General features: G+C 44.4%; 1 protein-coding gene across 2 annotated transcripts in view; it reads left to right on the forward strand.

Moving 5' to 3' along the window:
* Positions 1 to 7,325, forward strand: part of glipr2l (GLI pathogenesis-related 2, like) — a 43,751-nt gene extending 36,426 nt beyond the window's left edge. Inside the window, exons 5-6 of one of the 2 annotated variants that reach the window (XR_013500365.1) lie at positions 3,627 to 6,589; positions 6,646 to 7,325. Coding sequence is in view for 1 of the 2 variants with exons in the window: in XM_078237128.1 (XP_078093254.1) it covers positions 3,627 to 3,787 (161 nt within the window). In the remaining variant the exon portion in view is untranslated. Of the gene's footprint in view, positions 1 to 3,626 lie in introns of both variants that reach the window. The other variant, XM_078237128.1, reaches the window with a different exon arrangement.
* Positions 7,326 to 19,116: the final 11,791 nt, after the last annotated feature.

The raw sequence follows: 19,116 nt of genomic DNA on the forward strand, positions 1-19,116 counted from the left end.
TGCCTGCAATTGCTTGTCCGTGCAATCTGTCCAGCTCCAATTTCTTTGCAGGTCAAGGCTTTCCTCGTTTATTCTTTGAAATCCGAATTCCAGTTTTCCCATTTCTTTTTTTCCTGTCTTTCAGCTTCAAATTTTTTCTTTCTCTTTCCTTCTCAAACTTAAGTTTTTCTCCGTCTCTTTCCAATTTATGTTGATTCATTTCCAACTAAATCCTGGCCAAGTCAAACCTGTGTACTGTCTAGATTATCTTTCTCATCATCAAAAGTTCAATATTGAACCCAATACTTTAACTGTGTCTGCTTCTGGAACGCCCACTTTTATCTCTATTTCCAATTTTCTGTGAGCCTCTTTAATTTGTTAACTGCTGCAAGCACTCTGAAGACAAATCCTCTCTTTCAAGAAAAGCTTCAATAATAGATATTGCCATTCTTAGCATTTTAATAAACGCAGGAAACTTCACTGCAAAGTTAATTTAAACTCTGGCCAAACGCAGAGCACGCATCTCAGCCTGTGGATTAGAAATACTAGAAAGAGGCCCCAATTTTGTTACAATCTCCTGATAGAGGCTGGTAATTTTTTTAAAGAGAAATGTCTGTGTTTCTTAGTGTTGCAACACTAGAGGAAGTGTTAAAAGCAGATGTGCAGGTAAGTCTCGGGGTGGGAATTTACATCCCTGACACTGGCAGGCATCATCGCAGGCTGGATGGGAACATTTGCAGTGCCTTTAGAAGGCAATGGCTCTCCAAATTTCCCCATCCCACCCGTGACAATGTCCACTGGTGTCACAGGTGACAAATCCTGCCCTCTAAGCGGAATTTACCTTGCAAACGCACGGTGGCGGATGCCATTGGCCGACAGCAGTATCTTCTTGTCCTGCCATTGTCAACAGGGTTTTCCATTGAATGCCCCCCTCATCAGCTGGAAACCTGTAGTGGGGTGTGCCGTTGGCAGCACTGGAAGATCCCACCAGCTTTTAATGGCTGGAAGATTCCAGTCTGCATGTCAGAGTACCAGCTGGGTGCATTAAAAGTTGGTTTGAGACAGACTACCAATAAAGTTCAAGATACCCATTTTTGCTCTCTGAAGTCCTTTGCCAATTGCAAGTTCATGTATCATTTATCAACAGTTCCCTCTGCAAAACTTGCTTCTGGCGATGTAATAAATAATGAAGATATAGAACCATAGAAACCCTACAGTGCATAAGGAGGCCATTCAGCCCATTGAGTCTGCACTGACTCTCTGAAAGAGCATCTTACCCAGGCTCATCCCTCTGCCCTATCATCCTAACCCCATGCATTTACCATGGCTGATCCCCCAAACCTGCACATCTTTGGAAACTAAGGGGCAATTTAGCATAGCCAATTCTAACTCGCCCTTCTTTGGCGTGTGGGAGGAAACCGGAGCTCCTGGAGGAAACCCACACGGACACGGGGGAGAACATGCAAACTCCACACAGCCAGTCACCCAAGGCCGGAATCTAACTCTTGTTCTTAGCGCTGAGGCAGCAGTAATAACCACTGTGCCACTGCACCGCCCATAATATCAGGAATTTCAGTAAATGGAATTCCCAGCTTTCAAAATGGAGAATTGACTGTAAATTTTAGTTTAAGGGCACTTATTGATGAATTTTGATTGAACTATTGAAGAATAATCACCATCCAATATGGGACTTGAATAAAGGGTCCCATTACGTATCAAAAAAGCTGTGCAAAATCTCCCTGCACACTCGGCATCTGGCTTAAGGAAGGAATACCGGCATGAAATCTCGTTGAGATTGAGACCCCCTCACGTGCTGGGAACTGGAATAAATTGTTGCTGGCAAATTGTGTGTGACAGCAAACTTAATGTTGATCGAAACCCTTGTCACTGATCGGAGAGACATCAGGGATAGTTGTGCCTGTGCCGATGGCTGCCGTGTGGACCAGGGGCACATGCGCAACTCTCCCTGACACCTTTCTGCTTGGTAGCAGCAGTTAGAGGGGAAATAAATTTGAACTGAGTTAGTAGCTGAAAGAATGACGCATCATGATTTTGTGTTTTATGATGTTTACTATAACAAATGACATAAAACATTAATTAAACACTATCTTCAAACCACAGAACAGAGTACTCCTTTTCATATTAGCCAAATTGAGAAAATGGACACTGAGGGGCAATTTAACATGGCCAATTCTAACTCTTTGGAGTGTGGGAGGAAACCGGAGCTCCTGGAGGAAACCCACATGGACACGGGGGAGAATGTGCAAACGCCACACAGCCAGTCACCCAAGGCTGGAATCGAACTATATTCGCAGCTATATTTTTCACCGTCCTTTACGCAGATATTCAGTTTTCCCAGAATCAATCCCCAATTTGATTCTTCAGCTCCCAAGGTTTTATTCTTGTTCTTTTCCTCTCTAGCCTGGTAATTTTCAACCTTAAAACTCTCTTTCTCAGTGAGATTTTCTTTTCCTGGTGAATCTCCCTCTAGCCCAATCTAGACAACTCCTCCAGACTAATTTTAACTTTTCATGAATTTGATCTTTTCCACCCCATCGGGAGGGCATGCCCATATTTCTGGTTGGCAAACCACATAAATCTTTAGCTTTCTCACTGCTCCCTCTCTCCCAAATCCTGGCAGACTCCAAAAATCTGTGTGATAATTAATATTCCAGGAAAAGCTGTAACCTTATCCTTGCAGTGGCTTCCTCGGCATTCTTCCCCATGACAATATGAATCATGGGTCTTGTATCTAGGTAAAAATGCTAATTAGTTATCCTTGACAGCACAACTGTCTTTCATCTTGTATGTAAATGGACAGATTAAAACCCAACTGTTTACATTCTGACATTCCCAACACTTGGACTTTAGGGACTCGCTGTTGGTGTGCAGGCTGTTGCCATTATGTCCAGGCATATAAACACCTTGCATCTCTTCCCAGTAAAACAACCTGAGCCTCCCTAATCTCGAACAATCAAACCACCCAGGCTTGCTGGCAGGCAGACTTCAGAACAGGCCACATGACCCCCTTTTATTTTTTATCTTAAATTCAAAGGCATTATTCCAAAACGCAACAATCTTTTAAACTTCGGTGTAACACCCTTCCTCACAGTCTGCTGCTCCTCTCATGCTGGAAGGCCTTTGATTGACCTTCCATCTTCAGGAGCCTGTCCACCCTACTTAATTAGAAGGAAGGTCTATCTCCAGGTCAATTAAGGAGCCGCCCTTGAGTCACATTGACTGACTGTTTCCCTTGGTGACTGTTTTGCGGCCTGGAAATAGACCTGACCTTTCTTCCCATCTCTGAGGGGGAAATCACATCCCAAAAGTTAGAATTGTTCATGTTTTGGGGGCATTGTGAATGATAACCTTGTTTTTCTAGTTTAACGTTTCACCTCTGCCTCTTTACCGTTAAAATCATGTTTGAAAGATTTTTGTTTCTCCAAGGTGGGTGTTAAGATTATTTTTGAGCAATGGCTCATTTATAGTTAGTGCATTGAATTGGAATGTGATGAGATTGAGTGTGAAGCATCCAGCTGATGAATAATTGGGCTGTGAGGGAGAAACCGTGCACACCTCACCTATTGATGGTGATGTCCGCGGGGAATCTCTTGTCCATTTAACTTGTCGTCTTATTTCTTCTCCAGGTCACTTTACAGCAATGATTTGGAAAAGCAGCAAGAAGCTGGGCATTGGGAAGGCCTCCGCCTCGGATGGCTCCACGTTCGTAGTAGCCAGATACTTTCCAGCTGGCAACATCATGAACCGGGGATTTTTTGAGGAAAATGTTCTGCCCCCAAAGAAGTAAATTCCTAAAATTTGTAATAGACCGTGACTTCCATCAATGGTGAAGGATGGATGAAGGGTTTGAACATTCGCCTCTATGATTTGTCCTCGTCCAGTGATCTGATCCTGCAGTCTTTTCATGTTACATGTCTGCATATCATGCTTAAAAGGATCTGTTACTGGTTATTAGAAAGTACAAAACCAACCAACCAGCCACGTGAAAATGGACACAAAATAAACATTAGTCTGCTGCATGACACTACCTGCTGCTGCACAAAATACTCCGTCCACAAAACAAACCACTCTGCTAGCAGCTGCTTTGTATAATAAGAACTTACTGTAGTGGACTGTGTTGTTGGGCCAGTTTTCACCTGAGCTCAAGGTGTTTCTCCAATCTGTCCAAGATCGCACACTGTCATAACTTGCAGGTTACTTTCCCGTTTTTGTAGTTCAGCAAGTCATTTATTCTTCCATCCTGCTTAAACCAATCCTGACCTTGCTGTTAGGGGAGTTTCACTGCTATTCAGCTATAGCGTACCTCACTCCCTGAACTGACCAGGCAACACTTGGAGTTCCAGTTCTAAACCTTTATTCAAACTAAAGCAGGGAAGTACGTGTTCTGCATGCAGCTCACACTCAGAACACAACGGTAATTATACCTTAGGCTCAGTTACAAGTAATTTGCATACGCCAATCAAAATTATACATTTGTTCTAAGGTAATCAATATCCAATTACAGCTAGTAGTTCTGATTACATCCTTTATGTTATGTGAGTATACTTAGCCAGTTACAATCTTAATGAACTGAATTATAATATCTAATTGCTAGCAAGCTCACATATAGTTATACTGTCAGCAACACCGACATCTGTGGTCCTTAAATGTCTGGAAGCAGTGATTTATGGAAATGTATCCCATATGTGGTATTAAAGACCTTCCTTGTCCATTGTTTTCACAGCTATAATGTGCAGTCCAAACAGCTTCCCAGGGACTTTGCAGCATTCAATGATTTTTTAACTCCTTCACTCACCTGCATCAACACACCCTTCCCTCCGACTAGGTGCACAGGATAGTGATGAGAAATGGCTGACCCTCCATCTTCCTGATCCAGAGGTGTGAAGCTTAATGGAGCATCACTCGTGCTATCTCTCCCCTGTTGCCTCTGGTTACTCCACATGGGGGTCACAAACCTGGGATTTCAGACTGCAGCTTCCTGCTGCCTAATCTGTTGGGCTAAAGAGGAGCAAGTTAGTTTTTAGCTATTGCCTTTGAACAATTATAAAAATTTAGATCTGACCTTGTTGATTCTACAATGTAAATTGTCTGACTATGATTGGCATTGACAGTTTCTCTCATTGCAAAGAATGAGAAGTCAAAAAGATTTGACTTTATCAGTGGGAATCCAGGTGGTTGCACTGTGGATGTGTTTAGGCTCTCGAGGTGGCAATGGAGGCAGGGTCAACAGAGTTTTAGAACCCTGCTGTAATCTTTTTAAACTAATCCAGATATGCTCCTGGCCTTCAAATGGGTCAAATGATAGATTCACATCCTTATTTTTGCTTGAGGAAAGTCACAAGTATAAATGTTTTATGTTATTTTTAATATCTATTGTGTTTCTGGGTAGCTAATGATATTTTCCCGCAAAGACAATAGGACTGTCCTGAACGTAATCTACTTAATGACCAACAACATTACGCTTCTAGATTGGTCAATATGCAGTGGAATTAAAGTGAACTGTGCACATTTAAACATACATTGAAAGGGTGCAGAGGAGATTTACAAGGATGTTGCCTGGATTGAGTGGAATGCCTTATGAGGATAGGCTGAGGGAGCTCGGTCTTTTCTCCTTGGAGAGACGTAGGATGAGAGGAGACCTAATAGAGGTACGTAAGATGTTGAGAGGCATAGATCGGGTGGACTCTCAGAGGCTTTTTCCCAGGGTGGAAATGGCTGCTACGAGAGGACACAGGTTGGGGGGGTAGGTACAGGGGAAATGTTAGGGGGAAGTTTTTCACACAGAGGGTGGTGGGCGAGTGGAATCGGCTGCCGTCAGTGGTGGTGGAGGCAAACTCAATAGGGTCTTTTAAGCGACTCCTGGATGAGTACATGGGACTTAATAGGATGGAGGGTTATAGGTAGACCTAGAAGGTAGGGATATGTTCGGCACAACTTGTGGGGCCGAAGGGCCTGTTGTGTGCTGTAGTTTTTTTCTATGTTCTATGTTTCTACATTATTTGGTCCCTCCTCCTACTGCAAATGATCTACAGAAGGATTTAATTCCACGTGGCCGTTCATTGTTTCTTAACTGGATCAATGGAAATCACTCAGCCAGGATGAGGTTTGATTGGTAAGGATGGGATGTGAAACGCTGCATATTGCAGCCAGAAATACAGCATTCAACCTGCGTGAGCCACTGGGGACTTGATTTCTCAAAAGCAAAGCATGCAGAAAATGTGGTGGTTTCCTAACCAGCAGGAAAGAAAAATAGTTGGGAGAGAAGCCAATCCATAAAACTGCTCTGACTCATTCAAAATTAGGGCTGCACATTGATCTTATTACAGACAATTAATGATGGATAAAGAGATCAAGGATGAAAATTCATTGAATATATCTTGTCATTAAATATTTAGCTCATTTTTAAAAATTGTATTTAACATTTCAAATGGTGTACAGTTTTTAAAAATTTTCATGATGGATGAAATGACTGGTTTTATTGAGTTATCCAAATTTGTTTACCTACTGATGTGGAGTTGCCAGCGTTGGACAGGGCTGGGCACCGTAAGTAGTCTCACAACACCAGGTTAAAGTCCAACAGGTTTATTTGGTAGCACGAGCTTTCGGAGTGCTGCTCCTTCATCAGGTGAGTGCCGCCTGATGAAGGAGCAGCGCTCCGAAAGCTTGTGCTACCAAATAAACTTGTTGGACTTCAACCTGGTGTTGTGAGACTACTTACTGTTTCCCCACTGGCTGGTTGATTGCAGCTACATCGTTTTGTATTTAAGTGTTGGAAAGGTTTTTATACTACTTTAGGTTTTGTTTATATCATAGGATTATGACAAAAGAGATAGTATTGGTATAAATTGTTCCACATTTACTTTAACATCACAGCCATAACTTTCGTCTTAACGAAATTTGAATGCTAGACATATTTTTCTTCTATGATGGAACAGATTGACACTATGCAGACTCATTTGCAAGTGTGACCAATATATTCATGATTGTGATAAAAGATTTTTCGGTGCTAAGGGAATTGAGATAGGGCAGGAAAGTAGAGTTGATGTAAATGATGAATGGTGGAACAGGCTCGAGGGGCTGAATGGCCTACTCCGCTGACTTCTTGCAATCTTATGGCTTACTTGTAACCTGAATATTTGTTATCACAGCCTTGCTCTAGTTTTGCACGATAAAGAAATCAATAACTCTTTCTATGTTTAAAAAATCATATGTTTGCACATAATTCTCGGACAAATGATGTTACTTCCAGCTGTTAACTTTGCCCATTATAAATTCCCTGTCAACATTTACAATGAAAACTGCCTATATAAAAGTGTTGCACATTCCTTTCAGTGGTAGTGCTGTTGAGTATTGATTTTATGTTTTCCAGCTCCTCTATCTCCATCACAGCGAGTTGGTTGATTTTCCAGGGGGTGGCACAGTGGTGAGCGCTGCTGCCTCTCAGCGCCAGGGACCCGGGTTCAATGCCGGCATCGGGTGTCTGTCTAGTGTAGAGTTTGCATGATCTCCCCGTGTCTGCATGGGTTTCCTCCGGGTGCTCCGGTTTCCTTCCACACTCCTAAGATGTGCAGGTTAGGTTGATTGGCCATGATAAATTGCCCCTTAGTGTCAAGAGGATTAGCAGGGTAAATATGTGGGGTTATGGGAATAGGGCCTGGGTGGGATTGTGGTCGGTGCAGACTTGATGGGCCAAATGGTCTCCTGCAATGTAGGGATTCTATGATTCCATAAAATTAAAACACAATACTAGCACCAAATTGGCTAACAGGCAGAACACAGAGTAGGAATAAACGGATCACTCTTACTGTGACTAGCGGGCTACTTAGGCCCCAGCTGTTCACGTGTCAATAATTTGGACGTGGGGATCAAATGTAATATTTCCAAATCCACGGCTGATACAAAGCTAGGCAGGAATGTGTGTTGTGTGGAAGATGTAAAGTTGCTTTAAGGGGATTTGGACAGACTTAATGAGTGGACAGGAATATTGTGATGGGGGAACTGATGGGCAGAGTAGCTCTTAAATGGAAAGAGATCAATACCCGAGGTGTTGACTCATAGATGGGGCGAGAGACTGTCATCCCTGACATTGCCTTCTGCTGCTGGGCCATGGGCTTCTTGGAAGGGCCTCAGAGGGAATGGAAGCTGGGGAGAAGCATGGTTGGTGGGTGGCCAGCCTTCATGGACCAACAGTTCTACTCAAATCCAGGTGCAGGGACCTTCTGGAGGTAGGATGTTGACAAGGGCAAAATTATGGAAAGACATGTCAATGATCATTACTGCATTGTAGCTGAGACCATTCAGCTCAAGTAAAATGTCTGGAAGCATGTAAACTAGTCATGCAATTATGCCCACTCAAGCAACACTTAAGTGTGTGATTGGCACTGATTGCTGCTCAGCATTTAACCTTTGGCACACTGACTTACAAAATTGCTGACTACCATGGTTTGCCTGCACTATTGGCCAACTAGGAAAGCTAATACATTCCTTGAGACAGTTGGCAATGGCACATTGCCCATGGAGAGTGCTCCTAATCCTTGGCTGTGTGCTGAGATGCGTATTGACAAGTGCCCCCCATAAACCAGGTAAGGCCTTGGAGTGAAGCTTGGGACAATGCCTGTGCCTGAGATGAGAGCTCAGGATGCAGTAATGGCCAAAGCTGTGACCACTAAGTCATGTGGTGTGGGGCAAGGGTGATGTGGGGTCTTGTCCAGCAAATAAAGAACTGAGCATCAATGTGATGGCCAGGGCACAAATCAGTGGGCTTTGAGAGGCAGTTTCTAACGATGAAGGGCAAAAAGTACCCCAATGTAAAAAATCTCCATCCCCACCGAGCCATCTGTCACTTGTTCTAATGTTTTGCTTTCACTGAGCACTGAGCTTTATTCTCTCATTACCACATTCTGATATCTTTATGCTTCTCGCATCTTCTGCTGCCATTAGTGCTTCCTCTGCCTTGTGATCTACACATCTTTGTTGTAATCTCTGAGCTCCCACCAATCATTGACCTTCTACTCCAGTTGTTCCACCCCCTTATACAATATTTACTCAAGCACCTTTCTCCCTCTTTAGCTCTCAGGAAGAGACATATGGACTCAAAATGTTAACTCTGTTTTTCTCTCCACAAATACTGCCAGACCTGCTGAGTTCCAGCATTTTCTGTTTTTGTTTCAGATTCCAGCATCTCCAGTATTTTGCTTTTATTTCAGTGTAAAACATGGAGCCTGGTGATCTCACTGTCATTCTTCTAACTCAGGCAAGAACAAAGCATAAAACATCACCAGAGGTAGCTGGCTCAGCAAAGGCAGGAGCAGAACTGAAGAGAAAGGGATGGCAGGGCCAGTTCCTCGTGCAAAGACCATAAGACATAGGAGTAGAATTAGGCCATTTGGCCCATTGAGTCTGCTCCACCATTCATTATGGCTGACATGTTTCTCAACCCCATTCTCCTGCCTTTTCCCCATAACCTTTGATCCCCTTACCAATCAAGAGCCTATCTATCTCTGTCTTAAATACACTCAATAACCTGGCCTCCACAGCCTCCTGGGCAATGAATTCCATTGATTCACCACCCTCTAGCTGAAGAAATGCCTTCTCATCTCGGTTCTAGAGGTTAGTCCTTTACTCTGAGGTTGTGTCCTCAGATCCTAGTCTCTCCTACTAATGGAAACATCTTCCCCACGTCCACTCTATCTAGGCCTGTCAGCATTCTGTAAATTTCAATGAGATCCCCTCCTCATCCTTCTAAACTCCATCGAGTATAGACCCAGAGTCCTCAAACACTCACATGTCAAGCTTTTCATTCCCCGGATGAACCCTGGAGAGCTGTTGCTCAGAGGCACATTGCTAGACCCAGGGTCCCCACACATTGCTAAAATAGCTCAGAACCAGTGTCACTGAAGACCATGCAGGTCAAGTGAAATGGTCACATCTGCCACCTTCTGTAAGATTTGGTGCCACAGGGACTTGGAAAGCAAACATAAAAATATACATAGAAACTAGAAGCAGGAGAAGGCCATTCGGCCCTCTGAGCCTGCTCCACCATTCATTATGATCATGGCTGATCATCAAGTTCAATACACTGATCCTACCTTCCTCCCATATCCCTTGATCTTGAGCTATATCTAATTCCTTCTTGAAATCACACAATGTTTTGCCCTCAATAACTTTCAGTGGTAGGTGGTAGTGAATTCCACACATTCACCACTCTCTGGGTGAAGAAATTTCTCACCTCAGTCCTAAAAAGTTCACCTTTTATCTTCAAACTGTGACCACTGGTTATAGACTCCCCCACCATTGGGAACATTCTTTCTGAATCTACCCTGTCTAATCCTGTTAGAATTGTATAAGTTTCTATGAGATCCCCTCTCACTCTTCTAAACTCCAGTGAATATAATTCTAACTGACTTGGTCTCTCCTCAAATGACAGACGTGCCATCCCGGGAATCAGCCTGGTAAACCTTTGCTGTACTCCCTCTATAGCAAGGACATCCTTCCTCAGATAAGGACACAAAAACTGTACACAATAATCCAGGTGTGGCCTCACCAACACTTTGCACAATTGCAGTAAAACATCCCTATCCTATACTCAAATCCTTTCTCTAATGAAGGCTAACCTACCATTTGCCTAAAAGCAAATTACTGCAGGTCTGGCAGCAACTGTAAGGAGAGAAAAGAGCTGATGTTTCAAGTCCAAATGACCCTTTGTCAAAGTTGTCATATCATTTGCCTTCTTTACTGCCTGTTGTATCTGCACACTTACTTTCAGCGACTGATGCAGGGGGACATCAAAGTCTCGCTGATTATCCACCTCTCAATTTACATTCATTCAAATAATAATCTGTCTTCCTATTTTTGCTACCGAAGTGGATAACCTCACATTCATCCACATTATCCAGCATCTGCCATGCGTACTTTTTCTCAGGAAGCTAAGGAAATTTGGCATGTCCGCTACAACTCTCACCAAGTTTAACAAATGCACCATAGAGAGCATTCTTTCTGGTTGTATCACAGCTTGGTATGGCTCCTGCTCTGCCAAAGGCCACAAGAAACTGCAAAGGGTGATGAACGAAGCCCAGTCCATCACACAAACCAGCCTCCCATCCATTGACTGTCTTCACTTCCCGCTGCCTCAGAAAAGCTGCCAGCGTAATCAAAGACCCCATGCACCCTGGACATACTTTCTTCCACGGTATGGTGGCACAGTGGTTAGCACTGCTGCCTCACAGTACCAGGGACCCGGGTTCGATTCCTGGCTTAGGTCATTGTGTGGAGTTTGCATGTTCTCCCCATGTCTGCGTGGGTTTCCTCTGGTGCTCCGGTTTCCTCCCACAGTCCGAAAATGTGCAGGTTAGGTGGATTGGCCATGCAAAATTGCCCCTTAGTGTCTGGGGGACTAGAGTAAATGCATGGGGTTATGGGGATAGGGCCAGGGTGGGGTTGTGGTCGGTGCAGACTCAATGGGCCTCTTTCTGCACTGTAGGATTCTATGATTCTGTGATTCTTCCGTCAGGAAAATAATTCAAAAGTCTGAGGACACGTACCAACTGACTCAAGAACACTTCTTCCCTGCTGTCATCAGACTTTTGAATGGACCTACCTTGTATTAAGTTGATCTTTCTCTACACCCTAGCTATGACTATAATACTATATTTTGCACTCTCTCCTTTTCTTCTCTATGAACAATATGTTTTGTCTGTATAGCGCGCAAGAAACAATACTTTTCACTGTATACTAATACATGTGACAATAATAAATCAAATCAAAATCAAATCAAATCACTCACTCAGCCTGTCCAAATCACACTGAAGCATCTCTGCATTCTCCTCACAGCTCACCCTCCCACCCGACTTTGGATCATCTGCAGATTTGGAGATAATACATTTAGTCCCCTCATCCAAATCATTAATATATCACAGATCCCTGCGGTATCTCACTAATCACTACCTGTTTATGCCAACTCTTTACTTCCTGTCTGCTAGCCAGCTTTCTATTCATCTCAAGATACTACCTACAATCCCATGTGCTTTAACTTTACATAGTAATCCGCTATGTGAGACCTTGTCAAAAGCCTTCTGAAAGTCTAAATAAACCACATCCACTGGTTCTCCCTAGTCAACTCTACTAGTTACACCCTCAAAGAATTTCAGTAGATTTACAAAGAACAAAGAACAAAGAGCAGTACAGCACAGGAAACAGGCCCTTCGGCCCTCCAAGCCTGTGCCGCTCATTGGTCCAACTAGACCATTCGTTTGTATCCCTCCATTCCCAGACTGCTCATGTGACTATCCAGGTAAGTCTTAAACGATGCCAGCGCGTCTGCCTCCACCACCCTACTTGGCAGCGCATTCCAGGCCCCCACCACCCTCTGTGTAAAAAACGTCCCTCTGATTTGTCAAGAATGATCTCCCTTTTGTAAATCCATGCTGACTTTCTCTGATTATACCACTATTTTCCACATGTTGTGCTATGCAATCCTTGATAATAGACTCTAGCAACTTCTCTACTGGCATCTACTGCCATTGTTCAACCGGTGACCTCTGTGGGATTTCACAAGCCTTTGCACACAAGTGCATCCAGAAGATACAACCTTCACAAGAGCGCACAACCTTGTTCATTTTGACTGGTATCAGGCAAGCCTGGATGTATGAGCGATGGGCTTTGTGCAAATCTCTGGTTATCCACGAGTGCAGGGTACCATTGACTGCACTCATGTGGCACTCAGATCTCCAGGACATCAAGCAGTGAACTATATGAACCACAATGGCTTCCACTCGCTGAATGGTCAGCTGGTCACTGACCACGCCAAACACATTCTGCTGTTGCGTGCTCGACTCCCAGCGAATGTGCACGGTTCCTATAGTCTGAGCCACTCTCAGATCTCTGACATATTTCAGGGTCCACAGAAGCTGCAGGTTGGCTCCTCGGGGACAAGAGCTACCCGCTGAGGATGCCTGTGCAGAGGTCACAGGGTGCAGCTGAGACAAGATACAGTGAGGCTCTTGCTGCAACTCGTACTTTGGTGCTGCAGACCATAGGGATGCTGAAGATGAGGTTCTGGTACCTGGACCTATCTGCTGGAGTCCTGCAATACAATCCGCAGAGGGTGTTACACATTGTGGTCACTTGCTGCATCCTGCACAACCCAGCGCTGCTACGGGGTGGGGGAGGGGGACTGCCTGAGGAGGAGATGGAGGAGTGTCACATTTAGTCCAGTGAGGAGGGCGTCAAAGAGGGTAAGACTGAGGAGGTCCCCGATGAGGCAATGGTGATGTCCTGACGAGGCAGATAAGCTTGGGACACACTCATTGCTGCTAGATTCATGGCGAGTGATGGAGACATATAGTGAGGACATCCCATAATCTCCACATGGCTTCTGTGAGCATTGCTCTCCTGTCTCACTGATGGCAGCACACACCTTGTGTGATAAGGCTCCTGTCATGGGAAGCGAGCGATCGCCCATAGTCCCTAATTGCAGGAGGATGATGATGATTTGCAGTGGAGACAGTGCATGGATCCTTACAGAGTTTCTGTGAATGTCTGACTCCTGTCTGGCTAATGGCAGCTCGCTGACTCTCAAGGACTAGGGTCATATCATGGCGATGCAGTGAGGAAAGTTTCACATCCCCTGATCTAATGTCACCCTTCGTGAGCTGTACCCCTGAGGTTCAGTGTCACCAGAGGCTGAAGGAGATGGGGGGCAGCTACATCTCAAAAGGTGCAGAGAGCACTCATTGACACTGACTGAATGAGTGATGCTAGTTCTGTACATTGTGGGAGACATCCTCACTCCCTACGGGATACAGGCATGACTGATATGTTCAGTCATTGTGAAGGAACGTCACCAGTGTGCTGGGAATCTTGCACAAAGCACATGGAGGAAGCCCTGGACTGAACACACAGCCTTTTCCCGGTGCAGGTTTCCAGATCGGGACCATGGGAACACAGCTCATCAGAACAAGGGGCCATAGAAAGGGGGCAATTAGTGAGAGTTTATTTATGGAGGTGAATGCTTTGTACAAGTGCTTAACACCCATGTCCACGCTGTGCAACTAGAGCTTCTTGACCTTTTTAACCCTGCTGCTATGTCCTGGTGCATCCCCAACCCCATGAGCAGAGGAGGAGGCAGCCTGCCGTCTGCCAAGCCCTTTGTCTGCAATTACCTTGACGGGCATCCTCTGGCAGTGCCACCCTCCTCAGGCTGCTTACCAGGACCTGGAGTGGTCACAGGAAGAGGGGATTCAGAAGGGTGGGATTCTCCCAGAGAAACCTCCTTCCTATGGGTGCCAGAGGGCCACTGGATTCCTCCTTGGGATAGAGAGACAGCTGGAGTGAACTTGAGAAACCCCACCATCCTCTGGCAGTGGCACTGATGGATCCCAGCAATGCCGGCACCATGGAATGTATGACAAAAGACTTGTACCAAGGTCTCCATGGCAGCCACCATCCTAGCTGTGTTGCAGCGTCACCTCAGACATAAGGCAGATGGACTCCTCCATGCAGCCCCTCAATCTGAGGAGTGTAACAGACTTCCCTTCCTGATATTCCTGAGTTTACCCTTGGAGTCCCAGCAACTGAGGCGTGACTGAATCCAGAGGCTCGTCATCTGACTGGATCTCAACAGGTTCCTGGCCTCCAGCAATCTTCCGTGTGCCAGCACCTTGGGATGTTCCCTGCCTCCGCCTGCTGTGGCTCTGGCAGAGTGATGTGTTCACCAGATAGTGACCCCCATGCTGCTGTAGAACTAGGTCCCACCGGGGTGCGTGTGTATCTCTGCTGCTGCAGGAAGTGGGTGAGCTGTGCCGGTTCTTCTACATCGGGGTCCATAAATCCCTCTTCTGCACTGCACTTGGGGTAGGTGTCGAGAACCTGGTTCGTGGACTTCCTGGGCTTCTTCCCAAATGTGGCTGCGAAAGAAAAGAGGAGGCGATTAGATCATGGCAAGGGCCTGAGAAACAGGAGACATGACTCACAGCATTGTTGTCTGATGGATGATGCAGTGTTGAGAACTCACTTGATTGTATCGACACTGACCTCACTGTCAGTATAGGAACGGGTGGCCCTGTCCTCAAAATCCTTGAGGACCTTCAACTCTGGTGATCTTGTTGGCTGGTTTTCTTCCTGTGCGCGGGTAGAGGGCATGACATCGGGGCCTCTGAACGCAACCCTTCCCCCCGGTAATCCCGCACATTTAGCATGGCCAATCCTACACATGTTTGGAATGTGGAAGGAAACTGGAGCAGCCGGAGGAAACCCATGGGGAGAATTTGGAGTGTGCACAGAAATTCCCCCATTAACAAACACCTTATTAACATAGGAGTCAGAATGTCTGTAGCCTATGGTGTTAAAAAAAAATCAATTTATCCTGAGTACTGACTTGCCACCTGAAGAATAATAAACTCCAATTAAACTGAAGTTACGTTTGCAAAACAATTGAACTTTGGCCTTGGAAGAAGAAATCTCTTGTAGACGTACATAAATAAAAGGAAAGACACTGGGAGCTGATTTGTCTTTTCCTGCTGTGATGTTCCCTCACTGAAGAGCAATGGAACTCATGGTCTTACTGAGAATTGGCTGTTCATCCTTTAACAGCTGGACATTACTGTGCTTTGAGCTCTGTGCTGTCAACATTGGGCAGAGACTAAGCAGTCTTACAAAGATTGCATGTTTTTTTGAAAGCTTTAAGAAGCTCATGGAGATAAGATATGTTGTTATTTTTTATTTTTTTCTGTAAAATTGAAATTGGTCCTTTAGTTCATCAGTGGGTGTTGTAATTTTGGAGTCGGTTTAGCTCAGCATGGGTTCAATTCCCGTACCAACTGAGGTCATTCATGAAGTCCCTGCCTTCTCAACCTTGCCCCTTGCCTGAGGTGTGGTGACCCTCAGGTTAAATTACCCACCACCAGTCTATGGTCATCTGGGACTATGGTGACTTTATTTCAGATGTAATTTGGGCCTCATTCTGTTTTGTATTAACAGGACATAACTAACATCAATCCCTCATGGCATGGTAGCATAATGGTTAGCACTGCTGCCTCACAGCGTCAGGGACCTGGGTTTGAGTCCCTGCTTGGGTCACTGTCTATGTGGAGTCTGCACGCTCTCTCTGTGTCTGCATGGGTTTCCTCCAGGTGCTCCAGTTTCCTCCCACAGTCTGAAAGACATGTTAGTTAGGTGTATTGGCCATGCTAAATTCTCCCTCAGTGAACCCGAACAGATGCTGGAATGTGGCAATTCGGGGATTTTCACAGTAACTTCATTGCAGTGTTAATGTAAGCCTACTTGTGACAATAATAAATAAACTTCAAACTTTAACTCTGTGTGGCTTTGTATTGATTGATGATTGATACAATGGGTGTGGACTCACGGCAGTGTGATGCCTCCATTAATTACTGCCGGTTCACATGCAGCTTTTCAATTGACCACCTGTACTTGATCTCTCAATACAACACAATTTTTTTTTAAAGCTGAGATTCTTGGATTTCAATGCACTTGCTTCTGCCTTTTCTTTCCATGTACTTGAACTTACAGGCAATGTTCAGTACAGATGTCTAGTTCTAAAGTTTAATAATGTGGTGATAAAAATGGAGGCGGGGAAGGGCTTGTTTTATATTTGAATGGACAAAAGGATTGTGGCCTCACGTCTATATTTGTGATGCAGAGACTGAATGCAGAACAGATTCTATGTGTAACATCTCGAGCACAGTCTGCATCTCAGCTGTAAGGTAATAACTGGACATGCAGTGAGCAGGAGGTGCAAACACAGTCAACCCCTGTCACAGTATTACTCATTTATTGTATAACATCCTAACTTGGAAGATTGACACACAAGCAGGTTTGAATATCATCAGGTCTCTCTATATACTACTGAAGTTGCTTCCGGCTGTCTTTTAGTTTAAATATTAATGAGTACAGATGACTCAAAATCTATTTAGGTTTGTTACTCTGCATTTTTAAGTAGCATTTGAGGGAACATGTTGAGCAAGGCGATGGACTGCTAATCCATTGTGCTCGGCACGCGTGGGTTCGAATCCAATCTTCACCGAATATTCGTTTTTATTTATTCTAATTCTGTATTGGTTGATTTACTGAGGGTGAACTGATGATTCGTTTTGTGTTTTTGTGGGCGGTACGGTAGCACAGTGGTTAGCACTGCTGCCTCACAGCGCCAGGGGCCTGAGTTTGATTCCTGACTTGGGTCATTGTCTGTGTGGAGTTTGCACTTGCTCCTCGTGTCTGCGTGGGTTTCCTCTGGGTGCTCCGGTTTCCTTCCACAGTCTGAAAGACGTGCTGGTTAGGTGCATTGACCCGAACAGGCACCGGAGTGTGGTGACTAGGGGAATTTCACAGTAACTTCAGTGCAGTGTTAATGTAAGCCTTACTTGTGACTAATAAATAAACTTTGCTCTACTTTAGGTATTGCTCTCAAGTGCTCCCTCAACCCCACATCCAGTGCAAATGGCGCTCCTTGGTCCTTATGTACCTGGGAAGGTTTTCAGTTTGATGTGATTCATTTTATTGGGGTTTAATGTAGCTTTTAGCATCAATATTCATTTTTTCAATGCTCATTAGATCCAATTAAGGTAAAATTAATTTTTAATCTGATCTTGTTTCTTAGAATATGGTAATGCTTTTGCACTGGACATGTGGTCTCCCTGGATGCATACAACCTTCTCCCTGGGTTCACACTCCATTTGGGCCCCTTCCTTCCTGCTCCTTTCACTTCCAAGACCAAGTCTTTGTTGCCGATTCCCCCTTAAGATTTTATTTTGAAAAGGGTTCCAAAAACGTTCAAATTCACGGGAGAAACTATGGCCATGAAAGCCAACATTCCAGTTCCCATTTCTGACATTCAGGAATTTTTCTTCTTGATAGTTTAAACCGTCCTAATTCTTACAAAATGTTTTTTTTGGAATAAAGCATAATTTTTCCATATCTACATAGTGACCACCGGATGTCTTAAAGCGATTCACAGACAATGAAGTTGTTTTGAAGTGTAGGCGCTTTTTTAATGTGGACAGCATGACAGTCAATTTGCACACAGCAAGCTCCCACTAACAGCAATGTGATAAGGACCAAATATAGGGATGACCTTCTTTTGAGTGATGCTGATTCAAGGATAAATGTTGGCCAGGACATCAGGGGAACTCGCCTACTTTGCAAAATAGCACCATGGGTTTTTTACATTCACTCGAGAAGGTCGAGGGGCCTGGCTTTGACATTTTGCTTGAAAGAAACACCTCTGACAATGCAGCACTCCCTTATTGGAATGGTTAATCTCCGGGCTGGGACTTCAACCCACAACCTTCTGATTCGGAGGCAAGGTGCCATCACTGAGCCACTGGAGACAGCTAGAGAAATCCTTCAATGGTAAGGAATATTTTAGAGGATGGTATTTTTTTGCAGAGGGGAGGAAATAAAGGAATGAAGGTGTAGGAGAGGATGTTTGTTGCAAGAGAGATGTTTGGTATTCTGGAGTTTGTTCTTTCTGTTGCTCCAGGTATAAAAGGAGGGTTTGACTAGAAGGAGCATTACCTCAGGTGCCCAAGCTTATGGAATAAAGGGAGAAATCCAAAGCAGAACAGTTAACTGGTGTTGTAACTGATAACCATTTGTTAAATAAATTACAAATAAAATATTGCTTAGAAAATAATCAGAAAAGAAAGATGATCAAAAGCTGCAGAAGGCCAGTCTCAGAACATTGATAACCACAACTTGGGCCTCACTCTTCAACCCCTATAGACAATTCTGCTTCAGGCATGAGGGGAATAATGGGGCAATATCAAATGAAATAGGCAGCATCAGACATTGCGGTGAACTGGAAGGAATGTGGAAGAATTAATTATAATGGCCTAGATCTTCCACAAAGCAGCAATCACCATCAGACTGATACTCCACTACAACTTTTCTGCATCCCATCAGTGCTCTGCACCTCTGGCTAGATCTTCTGAGTAAGAAGTTTAACAACACCAGGTTAAAGTCCAACAGGTTTATTTGGTAGCAAAAGCCATATAAGCTTTCGGAGCTCTAAGCCCCTTCTTCAGGTGAGTGGGAATTCTGTTCACAAACAGGGCATATAAAGACACAAACTCAATTACATGAATAATGGTTGGAATGCGA

The sequence above is a fragment of the Mustelus asterias genome, chromosome 2 (genome assembly GCF_964213995.1).
Source record: "Mustelus asterias chromosome 2, sMusAst1.hap1.1, whole genome shotgun sequence".
NCBI classification, from domain to species: Eukaryota; Metazoa; Chordata; class Chondrichthyes; order Carcharhiniformes; family Triakidae; genus Mustelus; species Mustelus asterias.